The sequence below is a fragment of the Pinus tabuliformis genome, chromosome 6 (assembly GCF_031772625.1).
Source record: "Pinus tabuliformis cultivar Carrire ecotype Pingquan chromosome 6, CPIR1, whole genome shotgun sequence".
In the NCBI taxonomy this organism is placed as follows: Eukaryota; Viridiplantae; Streptophyta; class Pinopsida; order Pinales; family Pinaceae; genus Pinus; species Pinus tabuliformis.
In genome coordinates, this window is record NC_142292.1 from 1,160,329,953 (window position 1) to 1,160,350,839 (window position 20,887).

Sequence of the window (20,887 nt, forward strand, 5' to 3'; positions counted from 1 at the left end):
AGAAGGTTGCGGGAGTTCCAAATTCATCAAGCATAGCACGAGCCATTTGTTGGACCGTTCTGTTCATCCTTTCCACCACTCCATTTTGCTGAGGAGTCCTAGCTGTAGAGAATTCCCTTCTTATTCCATGTTCTTCACAGAAATCGAAAAATTCATTTGAGGTAAATTCCCCACCTCTGTCGGACCTGAGGCACTTAATTTTGTGATCTGATTCGTTTTCAGCCAAGGCCTTGAAGGATTTGAATTTTTCGAAAGCTTCGTCTTTGTGCTTCATAAGTCCTAACCAAACCATCCTAGAGAAGTCGTCAATGAATAATATAAAGTATTCTTCTCCTCGAGGTGACCTTGTCCTAAATGGACCACATACATCTGTATGGACTAGCTCAAGAGGCCTGCTAGCTGATCCTTCCTTCTCAGGGAAGTTAGTTCTGGTTTGCTTACCAAACTGACATGATTTGCATATTGTGTTGTCTGGAATTTTGATATCTGGAAGACCACGAACTGCCTGGTATTTGCATGCTTTCCTTATTTGTGAAAAGCTTAGATGCCCCAACCTCCGGTGCCATAACCAGTGTTCATCATCCTTGCTCAAATAGCATTGTTGTTGTCCTTATTCAAATATGTATAGATTATTTGGAGTTCTTCTGCCTTTGATCACTGTTTTTCCTGTATCAAGATCACGAACACTACATCCATTTGATCGAAATATTACCTCGGTTCCTTGATCGCACATCTGACTGACACTCAGTAGATTATGCTTCAAGCCATCAACATACAAAACATTTCCAGCTTTGACCTTTTCTTTCAACTGAGCAGTGCCTTTTCCTTTTATGGCTGCAGGAGTATCATTTCCAAAAGAAACTTTCTTTCCCTTTTCTAAAGCAGTATATGATTCAAGTTTTTTTTTATCACCTGTCATATGCTTCGAACATCCACTGTCAATGTACCATAGATTTTCCTGTCCTTCTGCATAAAAAGCTATCCCACATCTTTCTGGTTGCGGTTCCTTTATTCTCCATGTTCTGGCACTTGAGGTTTGTTCCTTCTGAGTTGTCTTCCAAAACCTGCTCCTGCATTCAGAATCTTCATGACCGAAGTTATTACAAATAGAACATTCAATTTCATTTTCAAGGGCGGAAAAGTTGTTATAAGTCCTTTTTGTGATTCCAGTCATACTTCTTTGTTTTTGAGCTTCTCTAGTCATGATTGTCTTATAGGCAACACATTGAGCTGCTTTGTGACCAAAGTTATGGCAAGAGAAACATTGGCCATTGAAGAAACTTCTACGATTATCAAATCTACCAGCCAAATGATTGTAGTTTCGATTGTCATCCATTCTTGAAGCAAATTGAGAAGTTTTTACCTGTGGCTGGTTGTAGCTTTTGTTCACCCTTAAGATGGATTACCCCTGATTTACCTGGTGGTCTTTGTTTATTCTTGATGTAATTCGTCTATGTTTTACCTGGTGATCTCCATTGGGCTTTTGCTCATTCCTCCTTGCTGCATCAAGATAACTCTTTGAGGTGGATGCTTGAGATGCTTCTCCATTATACCTCAGACCTGTCTTGATTAGTGGAGAACGTTGTACATTGATAATCTCATCCAGAGTTTTAGATCCTTTAACAAATTTAAGATTTAGAGCCTTTGTTTTCTCAATTTCTTTTCTAAGGCCAACAATTTCACATTCTAACTTCTCAAGAAATTTTTCTTTTTCATCAAGTTGGAATTGCAGAGTATCAATGATCATATTCTTTTCTTCTAAACATGTTTTGAGTCTAGAAATCTCTTCATAAAAACCATCAACATCTATAGCATCCATATAATCATCATCTTCAAAAGCCATTAAAAGTTTATAATCATTACCTCGTTCATCTTCATCACTATTTGATAGGCCATCACTGTCTTCATGAGTGTAGTAACTTTTCTTAGTTGCATTTTGTTTCTTGTTCCATCTAACAGGTTCCTTTCCCTTGTCAACCTTATCCTTATGAGGACATTTGGCAGCATAGTGACCAACTCTTCCACAAGCAAAGCATTTGAAAGGTAACTTACCTCGGAACCGTCTAGTACCCCGTTGAAGATTTCTGACAAAATTTGATTCTTCTTCTTCTTCTGACACGTGTCCTGACTCATAGTACTCTCCTTTGCCTGAAGCCTTGAAGGCAGCTTCTCTCTTGCCTGATGGACGTCCTTTCCTCATTTCATAAGCAGTTAGAATTCCGTGCAGCTGTGACATTTTAAGGTTTTGTAGATTCTCTTTTTCTTCTATTGCAGAAACTTTAGATTCAAACCTAGGGGACAAAGATCTTAGAAATTTTTCAACCACATCAGCCTCTTTTATTTCTTCACCCAAATTTTTCATACAATTAACAATCTCATCTACACGAAGAAAATAGTTAGCCACACTTTCATCATTATACATCCTAAGATTTTCATAATGAATCCTGAGGGTTTGAAGTTTTGCTCGTTTTACCTGATCATCTCCTTCATAGCTCAGAACAATCTTGTCCCATATCTCTTTTGCGGATTTAAACTGCATTACCTTGACAAATTCTGATTGAGATAGGCATCCTAATAGAGTATTGACCGCCTTTGCATTTGTTTCATATTTCTTCTTCTCAGCCGGATCTGTAGGAGTTGTTGATGGAAAAGTATACCCTGTTTCTATGATATCCCAAACTTCTGTACCAAGAGATTAAAGATAGGCAGTAACTCTTATCTTCCAATAAACGAAGTTTGTCCCATCAAAAATCGGCGCCCTGATTGATGCTTCCCTCTCGTAGTTGCTCATGATGAAAGATCTTTCTTCAAGCGATCAAGCTTCTTCTGAAGAACCTGCTCTGATACCAATTGTTGGAAATAATACTGAGAGGGCGGGTGAATCAGTACTATCAAGTCAAATATTCCTTTTTCAAAATCAAATGATATACGCTACTTCAGTTAATTAAACCCGCATATATACGCAACTATGCAGAAGGAAACCCGCGTATACAATGCAAACTTTTAAATGACTTTATCTTCCTGATGTTGATTATTAATCTGTATTTGAAAATCAAATAACCAGTAACCAGAAACAGTAAAACAGAGCAGAAAGACAATCGCACACAAGAACACAAGATATAAGGTGGAAACCCAATGTGGGTGAAAACCACCTGCTGCAATTCATCTCTATCTTCTCTTTAATTAGAAACTTCTTTTTACAATTGCACTGGTGCAGTCCTTTACCAGTACGCAGGCTGCAACCTGCAGAGAGCTACAACCCTCTCTCGTTTTCCAGCGTCTTCTGGAAGGGAGCTACAACCCCCTTAGCTCTTGCACTAGCCAAGATACTAGTACAAAGGTGCTAGCCTACAAAAGGCTACAACCTTCTCTTTCTTTCAGGGACCACGTTTCATGAATTTTCAAACTGGATCCACAAATAGCATCAATCAAACATCAACAATTTCTGCATCAACCAATCACATTTTCAACAATCAAAACTGAATCAAAATAACCACTTTTTTGACGACTGTACCCAGATCACAATAACAGTAACCACACACCAAATCTGAACCCAGAACACTGCAGCAATAAACAGAAGCAGCAAAATCACAACTCAAAATATATACGCTACTTTAATAGCCTGAAACCTGCGTGCATACGCTTCTGCGTATGGAACAACCTGCGTATACGCTGTTTTACTTCACTGAGCCAGCGTGTATACGCGCCTTCACTTCACTGAACCTGCGTACAGATCTATAAAGGATAATTCGCTCTTTCAGATATTCAAACACTAATTCACCCAGATCATCAGTTTTATAGATCAAGCAAGCGCCACATATAACAGATCAAAATCATACAAAAATACTATCATTCAAGCTTAAGGATTATGATCCATCAATAGAACTTATCCATCTCTTTGCGCTAAGGTTCCTCCTTCATTCAAATCCAGATCTGCACCATAACCCAATTACCAATATTCTAGATCTAGCACTTTATTGGAAATTCAATAACAATTCAGATGATGCCTTGCCACATGATCTCCTTCCTCTTTTATAGTTTTAGGCCTTCCACAATACCACGGTCCAAAACCATAATAAACCAATACCACGGACCCAATACTTGGGATCAACACGTCTGACGAGGTACCATGGTCCAAAACCATAGGTTCAAATACCAAGGACTAACTACCACGGACCAAAGGCAAGTTCTCCAACATATACGCGCTTTTCCTTGCATGAAAGTGCATGTATACGCACACGCGCCTTTGAAACGACTAACCCGCGTGTATACGCGTCTTCGTCTAGATGAACCTGCGTATATGTCTTTTCCTTCATTCTGAAAGCCTGAACTGAGATCTGTTACCAAAGAGAGTTGCCATCAAGGACAACACCTGTGCCATAGCTCCAAACCTGTGCCATAATGCCAACACCCCTAACACATCTTAGTGTCTAGAGTCGATGTATATTACCATACTAGATCACACAAAAAAAATTGTGGAATTTGGCTAGGTCTAAGTAGGGTTTTTTAATAATTAAAAATTTCCCGCGAAACGAGATTTTTTAATTATTTTCTATGTAATGATGTAAATAAGTGGCCTTAGGAAATGTCTGGAGTGTGTGACTACTCGAAATTCATCCTCAGAGGCCCATCATTATCCTAAGACCCACTTCGGGGGTCAAAAATAACTTGTAGTCCCCCAAAAGCCGATTTTTCAAATGACAGTAGCAAAAATGAAGAAAAAAATTCAAAAAAATGAATAATTGGAAAAATTTATAAATTTTTCCAAAGTCAAAATAAGTCAAATTTTGACATGGAAATTATGTGGAGAGTCAAGGGTGATGTGGCAAGCATGTGGGGCCCACCTCATAAGGTACAACAGGCTCAAGTCAAAAATTCAAGTCAAAGCAAGTCAAAAGGATGGTCAAAGGCATCACGTAAGGTGCATGAAATGCTACGTATGGCTAATAATTTACATGTGATTTAATTCAAATATAATGGATTTGATTTAAGCCAAAGTCTAATGTTAAAAGTGTGAGTGGGGAGTGGACCCCACCTCACCCTCCTACTCTAAGTATGGTTTATCAAAGGCAAATATGCACATGCAAATTAAAAGAGCTCCACACACATGCTAAAGGGAAACTCCACGCAACAGAATTAAGTGGTCAACGCTGCTAGCAAGGAAATCAACGCAAGTATCAAAGATTTGATTAAGGATTTTGTTGAGACTTTTGTGTTGAATGGCTTCCACCAACAATCCACTTTACTATCCACCTGTACGCTGTTATCTACCTCAACCATACGCACAACAACAGTTTTACGTGGGAGTTAACAGCTGTTTTACGTGGCAAGTGAGCAACAGTTTTACGTGGCAAGTTAACTCCCTTTATCTCATCTCCTCTAAACACATGTTCATATTCCAACACGCAGTCACCAGCAGTTAAAGAGATACGTACAGCAAGGAGGAAGGAACATGCACAACAGTTTATTCACGAATTTGAAGTGGCTGTTATTTCCAGATTTGGTGGATGATTTGTCTTCAATTTACTTTAGTTTCTTCACACTTGTTACACCGCTGCTCCACAAGGATCTATGCTCAGCCAGAGAGGAGATTGTCACTACTACACTTAGAGATTCATTGGACACTTTGTCAAATATCACAGCCACTAAGCAAATTCGAATTTCCTTTGGATCATCATCAACATGCCACTTGCCATTTCTCATCTTCATTGGGATCTCAGTCGTGTGGCCACTTGTAAACGCAGTTTATCATTGGGATTATCTCCATTGCTACACTTGTCATTTCATCTTTCATTGGGATTGGCTCCCATAGTTCTATTTAAATGAGTCTTGAGCTCTCATTTTTTTTTTTAGAACGAGTTGTTGGACTTGCGGAGACTCTGTTGGATTATGTATTCATCTTTCATATAATAAAAAAAAGTCTTTGGGGTTACTAACTTCTCTTGTGGTGCATTCTTTGGTTGATGAGGTATATCTGTTTCCTTTGATGTTATTATTCATTTGATTTTACATTGCTATCTAGTTGTTTTTTGGTGCATTTGCCCGAGGGCACTATTGTCTAGGGAGGAGAAATTTGCAGCTATCTCAAATCTCCTTTGGGCTTGGTATATTTTGTGCTCTTGTTGTAGCTTGTTATTTTCAGTTGAATGACAAGCTCAACTTGGCCTCTACATGCCAAGTCTCTTTTGCAATAACAATTGGTTTGCATGCATTTGTGTGTTCAAAAGATCTTCGGTTGAATGACAAGCTCAACTTGGCCTCTATATGCCAAGTCTCTTTTGCACTAACAATTGGTTTGCAGGCATTTGTGTGTTCAAAGGATAGGTTGCCAAGTCTATTGGAGTGTGAGGACTTCTTTAGCTGGAATAGTCACCTCCAAGGATATCAATATCAAAAATCCCACAAGTTGTTCAAGCCAACAATATCATAAGACATCAAGAGATCTATTTAAAAGGGAGTTTCATGAGCCCTTTGCTTATTTTCCATCTTGAAAAATATCATATATTTTATTCTATCATTTGTGTGCTTGCTTTCCTACAGGTGTTTTTGGAGGCAATTCAAGTTTGAAGAAAGGGAGCTGAAGTATAAGCTAAGTAACCCTTTTCCATTTGGAAACTCAAGTCCACGGTTATATTGGCTTTCCATTTGAAAGCATTTCACTTCATTTTAAGCAAAATACAATTTCATTTCTTAAAGAGCAAATACTTGGAAGGCATTGGTTGTCTATATATTTCATGCTTATCTTATGATGGTTATTGCTCATATCAGTTTTTTGCTTATAAATCTTAAAGAAATAATCTATTTAACTCTGACAATTCTCCTAGAAACTCACATCTCTTTTTTTTACTTAACTTTTCATTAGGGACCACCCCCCTTAGCTAACCTAGGAGATAGCTTAAACGGAGAGAGAAGGGATTTAGTGTGACAGCCCCTTCTCTGAGTTCCCTGCCACCAACCACACCTTGTGGGGTTGAAGGCTTTTCTCACTGACTTGTAGGTAGGTGTAGGCAGCAGGGTCAACAGGACATACCTTGTGGACATTCGGATGGGGTATGTACCTTAGAGAGGTAGTGCGGTATCACAAATAAAGCCTCCCAGCATAATGCTCTTGATTAAAGAAGAGTTTGTCCAATTAGGCCTCGGGAACAGTGTTGGTTATAATAATGATGAATGGCTTATCAATCTAACTCTTCTTGAGGACTCTTTAGTTTGAGATATGATGTTGTATTGGTTGTACAATTATGAATACCTCCCTAGTTAAGAGGGAGTATTGAGAACTGTAACTAGTTTCGGTCTTCATAATTATCATACTCATTTCAATATGTATCCTATGTAACAAACAAGAAAAGAAGAAAGAAAAAATATTATTATTAAAGCATGGGTTTCATGCTCATTATTGATGGTATTCTAGGTAAAAGCATGTTTTTCGTGCTTCTAAGGTTTATTAGGTCTTAGGATTTATTGTTATGAGTCAATGGAGTCAACATCATGTTTATAAGACCCTTTCGGGCAATTTGTAATTGTAAAAAGAATTATTTTTTAGTCTAGAAAGTCCAGGAATCTCCAAGAGTACAAGTCGGCCCTAGGATCCTCAAGTCAACCTAAAGGAGGGAATTTGACCCCTTGAGAAGGCTATAAAAGGAAGCAATTCGACCTCATTTGGAGACACTCACTCACAAGTTTGATCTATTAAGGAAAGAGTTTGATCTGTAGCTAGGAAGCTGAGATATGGAGAGCGAAAGTATAGGAGAAGCTACGAGGATGAAATTTGTTGTTTTTGGGCTCTATCTCCCTCACACGTGCAAAGAAGCTAGGGTTTCTGCAGCCAGAAGAGGCAGAAGTTGCAAGTCTGAATTGTTGGGGAGCGGAGTTGTTGTTGGAGAGAAGAATTGCAGGAACAAGTTGTTAGACAGAGTGAAATCCTTCTCTTAACCTAGTTGACCTTAGGGAGACGTTTTGCACCAGGAAGGTCTCAAAAGGAATATAGATTAGTGCTTTTGCAGCAGCTGTTGGGACAAAGTTGTAAGTCGAGTAGCAGTAGTTGGCAGGTCGAAGTTGCAAGAAAGAAGCAGTTTGGTACAAAATCAAGAAAGGACTTGAGGAATGGCCAACTTGGTACTAAGAGAAGGGCTTGGTCTAGGGATTGGGTCTTTGTGTCTCATTTGAAGTAGATTCTAAGAAGATAAGAGTTTTCGGGTTTTCCCCTTGGAGGGGTTTTGCCCTGGCTAAGAGCCTATATCTGTGTCCTCTTTTGTTGTTATAGTTTCTTGATATTGTTTGATGAACAGATCTAACTAAAGAACATAAAGAAGATAACTAAGATTCACAAGCAAGTATCAAGGTTAAGAAAATAAGATAAAATAAGTTGCCACTTTACATTTTCTAATAGGGATCATATAAATGATGTGCCTTTGAAACTCCACTATAACCACCAAAATATAGCACTAACACTTGCGTTCCAATTTGCTTTGGTTTGACTTGAGAATATGGGCACATACGTGATCCAAAAATTATAAAATGTGACATAAAGGGTTTGGAACCATACCTTTCCCCATAAAGGGTTAGGAAGGAGCATTTGCAGGATGAGGATAATCAAGATCCTTCATTGGAATCTTCATTAAAAGGTTCACCTCTACTTGGAAGAAGCAAGTGTCTCACTGATAATTCCACCTTGTGTGGGATCCTTTGTTTAGAAGAATGATGGTATGATGACATAGGAAGCATGTCAAGATGATTGAAGTACTTTCAAGCAAGGAAAGGAAGTTTCCAAAGGAAGTCTAGATGACCTAAAGGAGAAAAGAGGTATGTATGTATTTGATAGAATAAGTCATGTCATCATATAGTTGTCAATAGCATGGTTAAATGCTCTCTCTCTCTTGAGCATGATCGAATAAGAAGAATCTCTTCCTTTAGAAAGATGCATGAAGGCATATATCTTGCACTAGTTCACATATTGATAAGATGAAGTCAACATAATATGTCCTCATAACAAGATGAAGGAACTATGTATAGAAGTTCCTAGGGAGAAATATGTGAGAAAGAAAGGGAGGGTTCGTGAAAGATGCAACTATTGTCACGTAAAATAAGATAAGCAATCAACATCCGATGACTAGAAGAACTAGCTATGACATCTCCATAGAGAAAGATATGAAGACCTCGATAAAGTCTGTAAAGGAAGAAGACCCTTGACATTGGAAGCCTTGGAGATATGTTTATGAATGTGCAGGATGTTGATGTTGCAAGAAGCAAATGTCATGATGAAAGGTCATCATAAAAGGTAACTTTGATTTTATGTTCATTTTTTATTTTTGAACAACATCTGGTTAGGTTGAAACAGGGCTACAAAAAGAGAGTTGTAGATGTCACCTACAACTAGTACTCATGGGAATGGATAGAAGATCTTGAGAGAAACATGACTTGGAAGAAGTAGCTATGTGAAGAAAAGGCAGATGTGGACTAGAAGATCACTTTCCGATGCAAAGAAGGGTGACATGACCATTGGTTAAATCCCATGGTTCGTTGAAGGAAAGTGATGGATGGCTAATGCCCTACAAATAAAATCTAGAAGATGAAGGCTTCATAATGAAGAAGATGAAGGCTTCATGACATCGAAAGTAGGAACCCTACAAGCAACTAATAGTACCATGATCGCCACCAAAGAGGAGATAGTTGTTGTTGGTAACAAGTTCCTAGTTAAGAGGGAACATGGACAAGTCCCTGGGTAAGAGAGAGCTTGGGTATATTCCTTTTATAGGAATGAGTATATCTTCCCTAGTTGAGAGGGAGAGATAGACACATCATTCTTGTCTTCATGTTGTGAAGAAAGAATGGAGGATTGGGTAAGCATCTAAGATCAAGTCCGATACGCTTTGAGAATGTGGTAGGGCATCCAATAGGTAAGAGTAGTTGAAGAGGAAATTCCTTGAGGATGTGTTATTCCAAGATAGGAATTGTCCTAAAAAGGCATACCCTGTGAACACTCGAGTGGGGTATGTGCCTTGAGAGATAATGATGATGGTGTCTATAAGTCATTGGTCTCACCAGCGTTGTGCTCTAATCTTGTGGAGAGACAGAGTTGCCAGTCAAGGCCTTTCTATGTGACAATGTTGGTTAGTATGAAAAGATGCTCTAGCATAAGCTGAGGAAGTAGCTTATGACATGGCTTAACAATTTGACTCTTCTTATGAAAACTCTTCAGTTTGAGAATGTCCAAGTACCTTGTATGGATTATCAATACCTCCCTAGTTAAGAGGAAGTGTTGAAATATGTAACTAGGTTCAGTGTTCATAAGGACATATGTAATCATGATTTTATGTATTTGATGTAAAGAGAAAAATAAAATTATTATTGCCATTCTTGAGACATGGACTTCATGCTCGAGGTTATTTGATTTATAGGTCAAGCACTCATTGAGTGCTTCTAGGGCTTTTCTTTGAGTCAATAAGTCATAAGAGCCTTTGTCATGTATGGAAGACCCTTTTGGGCATGTTACATATTGTAAAGAAAAATTTATTTGAGTCAAAATTGTGTCATAAGACCCTCCAAGATCAAATCGACCTACAAGAGATCAAGTCAGCCTCATGAGTGCAATTTGAACCCCTGGGAAGCCTATGTATAAGAGGCATTTGACCTCATTTGAAGCACACAACAAGACATTCGTTCAAGCAATAGAAGCATACGATATTAAGGAAAAGTCTAAAAGGCAAGCGAAGTTCAAGGAGAAAGCTAGAGTTGAAGTTTTTGGGTCTCTCTCTCTCTCTCTTGTGCTAGGGTTTCTACAGTTACTGGGCAAGACGAAATTCCGAAGCTGCATCAAAGTTGTGAAGCTGTGAAGCTACATCAAGGTCAAAGTTATTAAGTTGTGAAGTTGCATCAAGGTCGAAGCTGTGAAGTTGTGAAGTTGCATCAAGGTCGAAGTTGTGAAGCTGCATCAAGCTCGAAGTTGTGGAAGCTGCTAAGTCAAGTTGTAGAAATTGTTGTTGGGGATCGAAGTTGCTGGAAGATCGAAGTTTGATGCTGGAAGTTGTGATCATCAAGAAGGAAGGTTGACTTGGTCTTGGAGGGGTCTTGGTCAAGGGTCATAGGTATTGGAATTCGTCATTTGAAGTTCTATAAGAAGACAAGAGTTCTTATGGGTTTTCCTCTTAAAAAGAGAGGTTTTGGCCCTGGTTGATAGCCTATATCTTGTGTCCTCTTATCTCACTATTCTTTATTGTTTGGTAGTTGTTTGAAGATAAGAACACAACAATAATCAAGTTGAAGAAGAAGCTAATCAAGATAAGTAAAAAGATATCACAAGCAATTATCAAGTTAAGAGAAATCACTTAATATAGCTGCCCTAGATTTCTCAACAAGATGCAGCAGCCCAAAACAGTCTCCAAAAGGCTTCGATCTTTCTTCCTTAAGTTCTCCTTTTCTTCGCTACATTTTAGGCTTCTTTTTCTTGTCTTCTTGTGAGCTAATTGGATGTCCTCAAGTGTGGTCTAATGCCTTGTATATTGTTAATTTTAGGTATGTTCTATGCTTAGAGCAATTTATTTCAATTTTCACAGTTAGCTCAATATCTTTTCTAGATTAGCAATCACATTAGCATTAAAGTAAACTACAAATAGAACATAAACATAAATCACATAAGACAAACCAAGACAAGAGGACACAAGATGTGGCACTAGCCAGGGACAAACCCCAATGTGGGGAAACCCTTGATCAATTCTTCTTATATGTTCTTCAGTAGTTCAGCAGAGAGAGAGAAAGAGAGATAGTACATTTACAACAGAAGTCAACACTTCGACTTTCTAGATAAGAGAATCGATCATCTCTAAATGAGATCAGTTGAAGACATGCTACTTCAACTGATCCTCCAAGGTGACTCCTTCACCTATCATTGTGCTGCATCTCGTCCACTTGCTGCACCTCACCGTGCTGCACCATGTTGCACTCATCATCACAGTGCTGGACCTAATGATCATGATATGCACTTCATGTTGTTGCTCCTGTCACTGTGCTACTCCAATCACTGAGCTGCTCTCATCACGGATCTGCACCCAATGTTGTACTCATCGCTAATCGGCACTCAATGACTACTATGTTGCACTTCATCATCAGTTGTACCTGTCACTGTGTTACACCCAATCATACACTCAAGGCATACTGCAATACATCATCATCATCATGCTGCAATACCTTGTTGCTATACTACTCACATCATGCTACTGCAATACTTATGATGCTATAAACATACAGCATCCACTTTGCTGCAAATGCATATCATCCTTAGCTGCTTGCTATGGCTTGCAGCGTAGCTAAGCAGCTAGCCCATAGTTACAGAGTCCTTCAAGCAGACCCAAACTAGACCCTAGATAGCAGCTTAGCCCTCTAACTTCTAATCTAATGACAATTGCTCCCAAACGTATCTCATCCATGCTTTTGACCAACAGTGAGATAGTTGTAGTTATGGCTAGATGTGACAGCGTATGAGGACATCTTCACGTCTGAGATTAGGGCCTCTTTAGGCCTCCTTACTGCGGCTTGAGGAACTCTTCACCATGTCATTCAAGTTACTTCTAGACCTTCCTTTGACGTTGTCCATGTGCATCATAAGGCTATGGTATGAATGCGGCTAGGGCACTCTTGAATACACTTCCTTTTGACTGCGTCTAGAGATATTTAAGACCTCCTCTTTCCAGCGTGTATGAATTCTTCTCTTGTTGCATAGAACCCTTAATGAACTGCGGTTAGGGCAGCATAGAGCCCTTCTTTTGCTGCGGAATAAGGCCAGCATTTAGAGTGCATCCGGACTGTGGCTAAGGCTACACAGAACTGCAGCTAGGTCTCTTTTAGACCAGCGTGTAAACTTCTCCTCATGACAGCGGATAGGGCACTGCTTCTAGGGCCAAGACAGCGGCCAAATTGTGGCTAAGACACTTCCTTAAGTGTTGTGGCTAGGAGACTGTGTTAAGGTCATCTCCATAGGGTCATCCATGACAACGTTAAGTTGTAGCCATGATTCCTCTAGGACAGAGTTTAGTTCTCTCTGCGTTTAGGGCATGACAGCGTTAGAACCCTTGTTCCATGACTATGTAGGGGGCTTCTTCATTAAGCAGCGTTAGGGCTTTATTTCCATGCTAGCGTAGAAGTTTCTCCATGATAACAGTAAGGCTTCTTCCATGGCTGCATTTGGCTTCTCCATTAGGGCAACGTAGAGCCTATTCTCCCATGACTGCATTTAGATCTAGGGCATGTCTTCTTAGGGCAGCGTATATCCTAGAGCACTCCCTCTAGATCTCATCTTCATCAAACCCAAAAACAGAATGAAGAGAGATCATAAGAGCGAGTGTGTCAAATGACTTAAAGTCCTCTTCTATTTATACTAAAACGTGGAGGATAAGTGGGGGTTTATTTGGTTGTTGGCCAACCTTGATGAATTGTCCCATAACACAAATAAATTCATATCTCCATGAATACTTATCGGAATCGGATGATCTTTAGATCAATCCTACACCTCTCGATGAGAGGGATCCAAGAAAAATATCAGCTTCCATTAATAAGATGACCCACATGGAGTTTGGCCCTAGTTGCCAATTTTAACACATATATATATAGGCTTCTTGATGTTTGAGCAACCCTAATGAGGCTGACTTCTCTTTGGTAGGTTGACTTGTCCTCTAGCAGGTCGACTTGGTCTTGGAGGGACTTTATGACACAAATTGACGTACATAAATTATTTTGACTTGATACAAAATGCTCAATAGGGTCTTTTACATATTACATTGACTCTTTGACAAAGCCCTAGAAGCACACAATGGGTGCTTGACCTAAAAATAGTTTTACCTAGAGCATGAAACCCATGCTACAAAAATAATAATAATAATAATAAATTTTATTTTCTCTTTTACATCAAATACAAAAATCAAGAGTACATAAGACATTATGGAGACCAAACCTAGTTACATTTTTCAACACTCCCTCTTAACTAGGGAGGTATTCATAATACATACGAGGTACATGGACATTCTCATACTGAAGAATTCTCATAAGAAGAGTCGGATTGGTAAGCCATCTCATAAGCTATCTTATCAGGGTATATCAGTTCATCTCATCATATCAACCAGCATTGTCATATAGCAAGGCATTGACTAATAGCTCTATCTCTCCACTAGATTAGAGCACAATGTTGGGGAGATAGTGATTTATAGACACCTTCATCATTGTCTCTCAAGGCACATACCCCATCCAGATGTTCAATGTATGTCCTTTGAGGACCATTCTCATCTTGGATTTACACATTCTCATGGAAACGCCTCTTCGACTACTCATGCCTATTGGATGCCCTACCACATCCTCAAAGAGTATAGGTATCAACTTCAGATGCTTATCCAATCCTCCATTCTTTCTTCATGACGTGAAGAATAGAATGATGTGTCTATCTCTCCCTCTCAACTAGGAAGGATCTACTCATTCCTATAAAAGGAACATACCCAAGCAACCTCTTAACTAAGGACTTGTTCCCAACAGTGGAGATCATGGTACTATTAGTTGCTTGTAGGGTTCCTCCTTTCTGCATCATCATGTCATAGATGAACTTCAACTTTTTCGTCATGGAGCCAACTTCTTCGTGTTGAACCAATAGTCATGTCATCCTTCTCTTCATCAGGAAGTGACCTTCTTCATCATCATTTGGCTATCCTCCATACTGCTACCTCTTCCAAGTCATGTCCCTTCCAGGATTTTCCTTCCAAGTCTATGTATTCTAGTTGTAGGTAAATTTCTACAACCCTCTTTCAGTAGCCCTGTTCCAACCCAACCAGATGCTTGCTTTCAAAAAATAAAAAGTGAACTTCAAATTATAATTACATTTTCATGATGGCCTTTCATCATATCAGCGTCTGCAACATCAACATCTTGCATACTTTTCGAACCCATCTCCAAGACATTTATTATCAAAGTTATCCTTCTTCATAATGCATATCAGGGTCTTCATACCTTCTCCATGGAGATATCATAGCTAATCCCTCTCGTTATCAGATGTTCTCATCTTATCTCAAGTGACTACATCTTTACGAACTCTTCTTCAAGCTTCATCATTTAATGCTTCCTCAGGATCATAGTTCCTTCATCATAGGAAGAATGGTTGCCAACCACCCCGTATTCCTCATGAGGTCACATAATGTTGATTCTATCAGGTCATCATGTAGAAGAGTTCAAGGCATATTGTATTTATGCCTTCATGTTGATTCTATCTTGTCATCATGTAGAAGAGTTCAATACAGGATGTCTCGGTTCTTGATGAGTCATATATTCCTGCTATATTTGGCTTGCAGGCAGCTGGATATACTCTTGGTGTTATAGTGGCAGCAGGAAGGTTTGATTTGGGCCTCGCTCAGATTACTCCAAAGAGTTACCGATTCACCATGGTTTGAAAAAAAAATAAAAAATTAAAGACGATGAGTTCACAAAAACCAGGCTGCCCAATCCTTTACACACGCTTCAGCTGGATTACATTTTGTAGGATGTGACAGACGGTTAGATAGGGCATGGCACAAAATTAAAATTAGATTAAATAAATTAAAATAGTCTCGTTACAGAATTGCTTAACTTAGTCATATCTGATGCAACCCTTTTTGTTTCTTAAAAGTGCTTCCACCAAACTCGGTTAGGACTTCCACCCGACCTCATCCCTTTGAGACTTGTGCCATTCGAGCAGGCCAGATCATAGCAAGAATGGAGCTTCAGGTGATGGCTTAGTACTCTATCGTCAGCAACGACCCAAGGTCACTCCGCCATCCATGAGGCTACTATAATTGAACTATCTGGGTGAAATGGGCTCAAGTCCATCATTTGGTATGAGAATCCTGCAGGTCTTCAACCCAATTAATCAAGACAGGAAAGAATATTGAGTTGGCAACTTTGGAATTGCCTTCCCTTTCCAATTTCCGCGAATTGCTGAGAAAAACTTCAGGTTCTGTATTTCGGTGGGATGTATGCCATGTCAACTTGGCTCCTGTTTGCAAATTTGGCACGGTATATTTGAAAATATTTACCCCTCTCCTGTAAAAGATATATATGGACGCCTTCTAGGGAGCTTTATGTGGGGTTATGATCCCTGAGAGGAGAGAAAACAAACAGACAAATAAAACATATAAAATATATAGATATGCAGGGCTTGCTTCAAATTCTTTGCTAGGCCAAAACTATCTATATAATTGGCATGTGTAGCCCAGAATGTCAACTACAAGAGAATGATTGGCTAGTATATGGAAAGACATAAAGTAGTACCTGGAACGTAAGAGTCCTTCAGTAGTCGCACAAAGAACAGCGGCGAAAGCCGAGATAAATCTGAGAATGCATGAACAGTGATAGATGAATTGTGTTTCTGCAGAGGACCGTGACTACTCTCCATGGAACTGTGTTGCTTTTTCCTGCAACAAATAAGAACATGACTAGGCAGCTGCTTATGGAGACCGGGACGGATGGAGGAGAGACTGTTCTGTAGGTGCAGATGCAAGCGTGGTTTTGAAACAGCATGGAAATGCAATGCCATGTAAATGTACTGTAATCGAGAAAATGGTGGACTTTTTCTAAAGAGTCAGGGCCTTGCCATTCCTTCTAAAGTTTCCGGGCCCTGTAAACTCGCAAACTCTTTTATGAATGGAGAGCTCATAAGACTGGAGGAGGATGTTATATACTCGTCGATTAAAAAATTACTTACAATAATAGTTGTTGAGATGAAGAGAAATGAGAAGGATGTATGTGGCTAATCTTGTTATGTTTTTATTTATCATCAACATGTTTGGTGTAAATGATGAATTTTAGCTATGTAATTTTCTTTGCCCAAGTTTTTTATGTGTTTATGTTATGGTTGTGTTTATGTTATGGTTGGTAGAAGAAGAAATTATTTTAACGTCTATGAGGCTAAAGATAGTTTATGTGACAGATTGTTTTTTCATCTGCATGATATATTCGGCCCTTTTTTTGTGAAGTTTCAAAATAAATGTTCCTAGCTTCTTGACAAACCACTCGCTAAATAGATTATCCCAAGAGCTAGCTATCAGCATATCTGCATAATTTTCTCTGTTGTCTTTGAAGGCCTCACATTCTATAATGAAACGTTTTTCTGTTTCCACTTTTCCAGAAGAACAAAAAATGCATACTCTTTCCTCCCACACTTCCTTTGGCCTTTTCCAGTGCCCTGTTTCACAACGGAGTTGATGAGAATTAGTCCTTAACTGAGCAATAAGAATTTTGGCTCTCCAAGAGATATTGGCCTCTATTTATGCTTTTGGTTGATGACTATGAGTGGAATTAAACACTTCAATATAGTAATTTTTCTTTCTTCCTAGCTCCTTATCCCAAGTACATTTGTGGAACTTTTCCATAACAAAAGCTTTTTTCTCTTTGTTGTTTATGGGACACGCGTTCAAGCAAATACCCCATTTACTAAACCATTTGTTATTTTGTTGCATCCAAGTTTTTTTGTTCTTGCACAATCTATCATTAAAGACAACCTTAGGCCATCTACCCTCTTCCATTTGCTCAATTTTTTTTTAAATACCTTATGACTCGCACCATAGCAATTGCTTCAATAGGAGCAGTCCCTGTTTCACTTAACAAGATATCATAAGCAACTGCACTTTTAATCTTAAATTTGTTTGTAATCAAATGCTTCTGAATTTTCTCAATTTGTCTCCCTTGCATGTCGGATGTACTGCTAGCCCACAGTTCACAACCATAGAGAATCATCGGAATCACTAGAAGCCCAAAAAGAGTTTGAGTGGTTTTCGAGTCCCATAACTTTGCCTCTCTACACCTATTTTGAAAAGCATAAAATGCTTTCCAACCCCCCAAAGTTATTTTCTTTCTACAACCATTCCAGCTTAGATTTTTGTTGAAGTCAATTCCGAGGTATTTATAATCCGCAACTTCTTCCATAATGTTGCCTTCAAAGTATAACTTATGTTGGTTATGTTTTATTTTCTTAGAGAAGGCCACTACTTTCGTTTCGCTGATATTGACTTGCATCCCCACACTTCTACAAAAATGCTCAAGGGATAGTAAGTGTTCTTGAAAACCAAGAGCTGATTTAGCAATCAGAATAAGGTCATCTACCTACAAAAGAAGCCTTATAACAAACTTGCCCAAATAGATACCATCACCTCCTTGCGAATTTACCACTCCTCAAGCTTGTTGATATATAAACCAAAAAGGGTAGGAGACAATGGGCAACCTTGCTTGACCCCGATATTGCTTCTAAAACTTTCAGAAATGCCTGCTGAAGTTTTGATTTTGACTTTCACCTCTTCATATAGCCTATGCACAACTGCTCTCAAATGTTTAGGAACCCCAAGTTCCTCCATTCTGTACCAAAGCTTATCCCTAGGAACCGAGTCAAACTTTTTTTCTGAAATCAACAAAGCAACAAAAGACTTCTTTCTTTTTTTCCCAAACTTTTTCAATGATGTGCCTTAAAGTTATACAATGATCAATTGTGGAATGTTTAGGTCTAAAACCTGCTTGCCCTTTAGCACGCTTATCTCTTTCTTTTGCCCACTTGCTAATTTTGTTTTCTAGCATGCCTCCAAATAGCTTTGCAAACAAAGGGTTTATCCTGATGGTCCTATAATTGGAGGGATTATTGACGTCACCGCTCTTGAAAAGAGGTATTACCAGACTAGTTGTCCAATTTGTGGGGAGCCCTTGTTGTATGATGTTGTTGAAGATTTTTGTAATGTGAGGTGCAAGAATCTTTGAGCCCCACTTTAGATATTCTGCTTGGAGTTCAGCTAAGTCTTTTGCTTTTCCAACACCCAACTTCTTGATACCCATCTCTACCTCTTATACTGTGAAGAGTTCAGTATCAGTGTTGACCAAGGGGGGAGGGTCAACCTTGGGAACCTGCTCATAGAGTTGTCTTGTGTAGTCAAACCATTTAGAAACTGTAATATTATTTACAATTTGTATCTTTTTCGGTTGGAGCTCCTTCCAAAATAATTTGAGATTATTTTTCCCAAGGAAGATTAGTTCTTCCCTCCTTGAAACCATGAAATCGGCATTTTTCTTGTTTAATAATTGCTTGTAAGCTTTGAGCTTTATGTTATGCTTGTTTGACTCTTTTCACATTCTCCTTGCCTTTTTGCATTCCGTGTCAAACCAAGCATTAACCGGAAAGCAATTTGTTTCAGACTCCTTAATTTTTGCTCTTTTGCACTCTGCAAGTGTGCATTGAATTAAATGTGTTAATTCATGACTATGAAGGTTGTGAATTGTAATTTTCTCCTTCTCGAAGAGCCTCTTTAGCATCAATTTGAAGGTATTGCAATTTTCTGGGGTCAAAAGAATTCTACCCTGTGGGAGATTTTGTTGGACACGCTGAATTTTTGGCTCTAATTGTTTCTTTCCAATCTAAGAGAAACATAAATAATTTGGCTTGTGATCTGATTTCAAATCCCCCAGTTGATCTCAAATCAAAACTTCTTCCATTTTCTCACACAAACCATGCGAGAAAATTACATAATCTACCTCACTTGCTCCATTGTAAGTATTGCAAGTGAACTTACCGTACTTTGCCCATCTAGTCAAGCCATTGCAAATGACTAAATCAAAGGCCCCACATAAAGTAAGCAATTGTTCACCAAAGATATTGCAGCCCTTGTCCTCTGAAATTCTTTGCCACTGATGATTACTTTCTTCTGTAAGCCAAATAGGGTCACAATCATCTTTACAACAAAGAATGCTAGCATGCTCACTTTGTAGTCCTAGCATTGAAATCACCCACTATAAGGATTTCACCTAGTTGTGGATATGTTGCAATATCCGCTTTTAAGGTTGCAAATAGATCTTTGTGGTCAAGCCCTCTTGATCCAGGTGGACGTTGGTGGCCACCCACCTATCCCATCTGGACCCCGACAACTGTCCCTTTCAGTTTTTCAGTTTCCTTAATCATAGCGCAGTTTACTATTTTTAGCAGTTTTTCAGGTCCTAAACTTCCGGAGCCGTTTTGAGGCCCTAAACGACGTTTTTTGGGAAATCTACCGCCAACGATTTTTCTGTCAAAAGTTCTTCTTTTTCGTCGCATTCCTCGGAGAGATCTTTCCAACGAGCTATCATGTGCATCAAACGGAGACAATATGACCAATTCGCGACCCCGGGAAGTTGATGTACCAACTTACCCAAAAACGGGGCCCACAATTTGGTGTTTCAACTTCTAGGGTTAGGTTTTGGAATGTGAAGGGTTTTCCATTGTTTCTCAACAATAAATAGGCCTTCGAGCCTCATTGTAACACAGTTGAGAATAGTTCAGAGGCATGTAGCCACCACATCTCTTCTCAGAGATAAGTTATCATCGCCCTAGCTGGCTTATTTCTATTTCTGTTTGTAAGCATATTTCAGTATTTTACAGTAATGAAATGAAGTATTATTTCCGTTGCATATCTGTCTTTATGATTATCTCTATATTTTATTGTGTTCCTGTTTAAATCTGGATCAGTGCTATCAGAGCGGTCTGTTGTTTCTCTGTTTTTTCTTTGCATGTCCCCAACGAGGTCAGGATATAAGGAGTTAGGGCTTGAACTGGTCGAACCTTTGCAAGACCATCCTCGCAAATCTCGACGACCTCCCATGGCGGATGAGAAGAAAAACGAGGGGGGAGGAGATCCTATCAAAATCTTGCTCGAAGAAGCCCTCGAGCGACAAAGGAACGCGATGATGGACAACTTTGCCCAGATCCTTCAGCGGCTACCCAGAGGCGACGCATCGGCTTCCAACAGCTACTCTGGAAATGCCACACCCTTTAAGGTACAAGTTAATTTTGAAATCCCCAACTTCGAGGGTCAAATAGACGCAGATGCCGTAGAAAAATGGTTAAATCTGCTAGATGGGTATTTTTCTGTTC

General features: G+C 39.1%; 1 protein-coding gene across 11 annotated transcripts in view; it reads right to left on the minus strand.

The window, feature by feature from the left end:
• Positions 1-16,673, minus strand: part of LOC149262923 (uncharacterized) — a 302,883-nt gene extending 286,210 nt beyond the window's left edge. For all 11 annotated transcript variants that reach the window (XM_089425435.1, XM_089425464.1, XM_089425465.1 and 8 more), the window contains exon 1: positions 16,276-16,673. In XM_089425435.1, the coding sequence (XP_089281561.1) occupies positions 16,276-16,540 (265 nt within the window). In that variant the 5' untranslated portion in view covers positions 16,541-16,673. The remainder of the gene's footprint in view (positions 1-16,275) is intronic.
• Between the last annotated feature and the right edge of the window lie 4,214 nt (positions 16,674-20,887).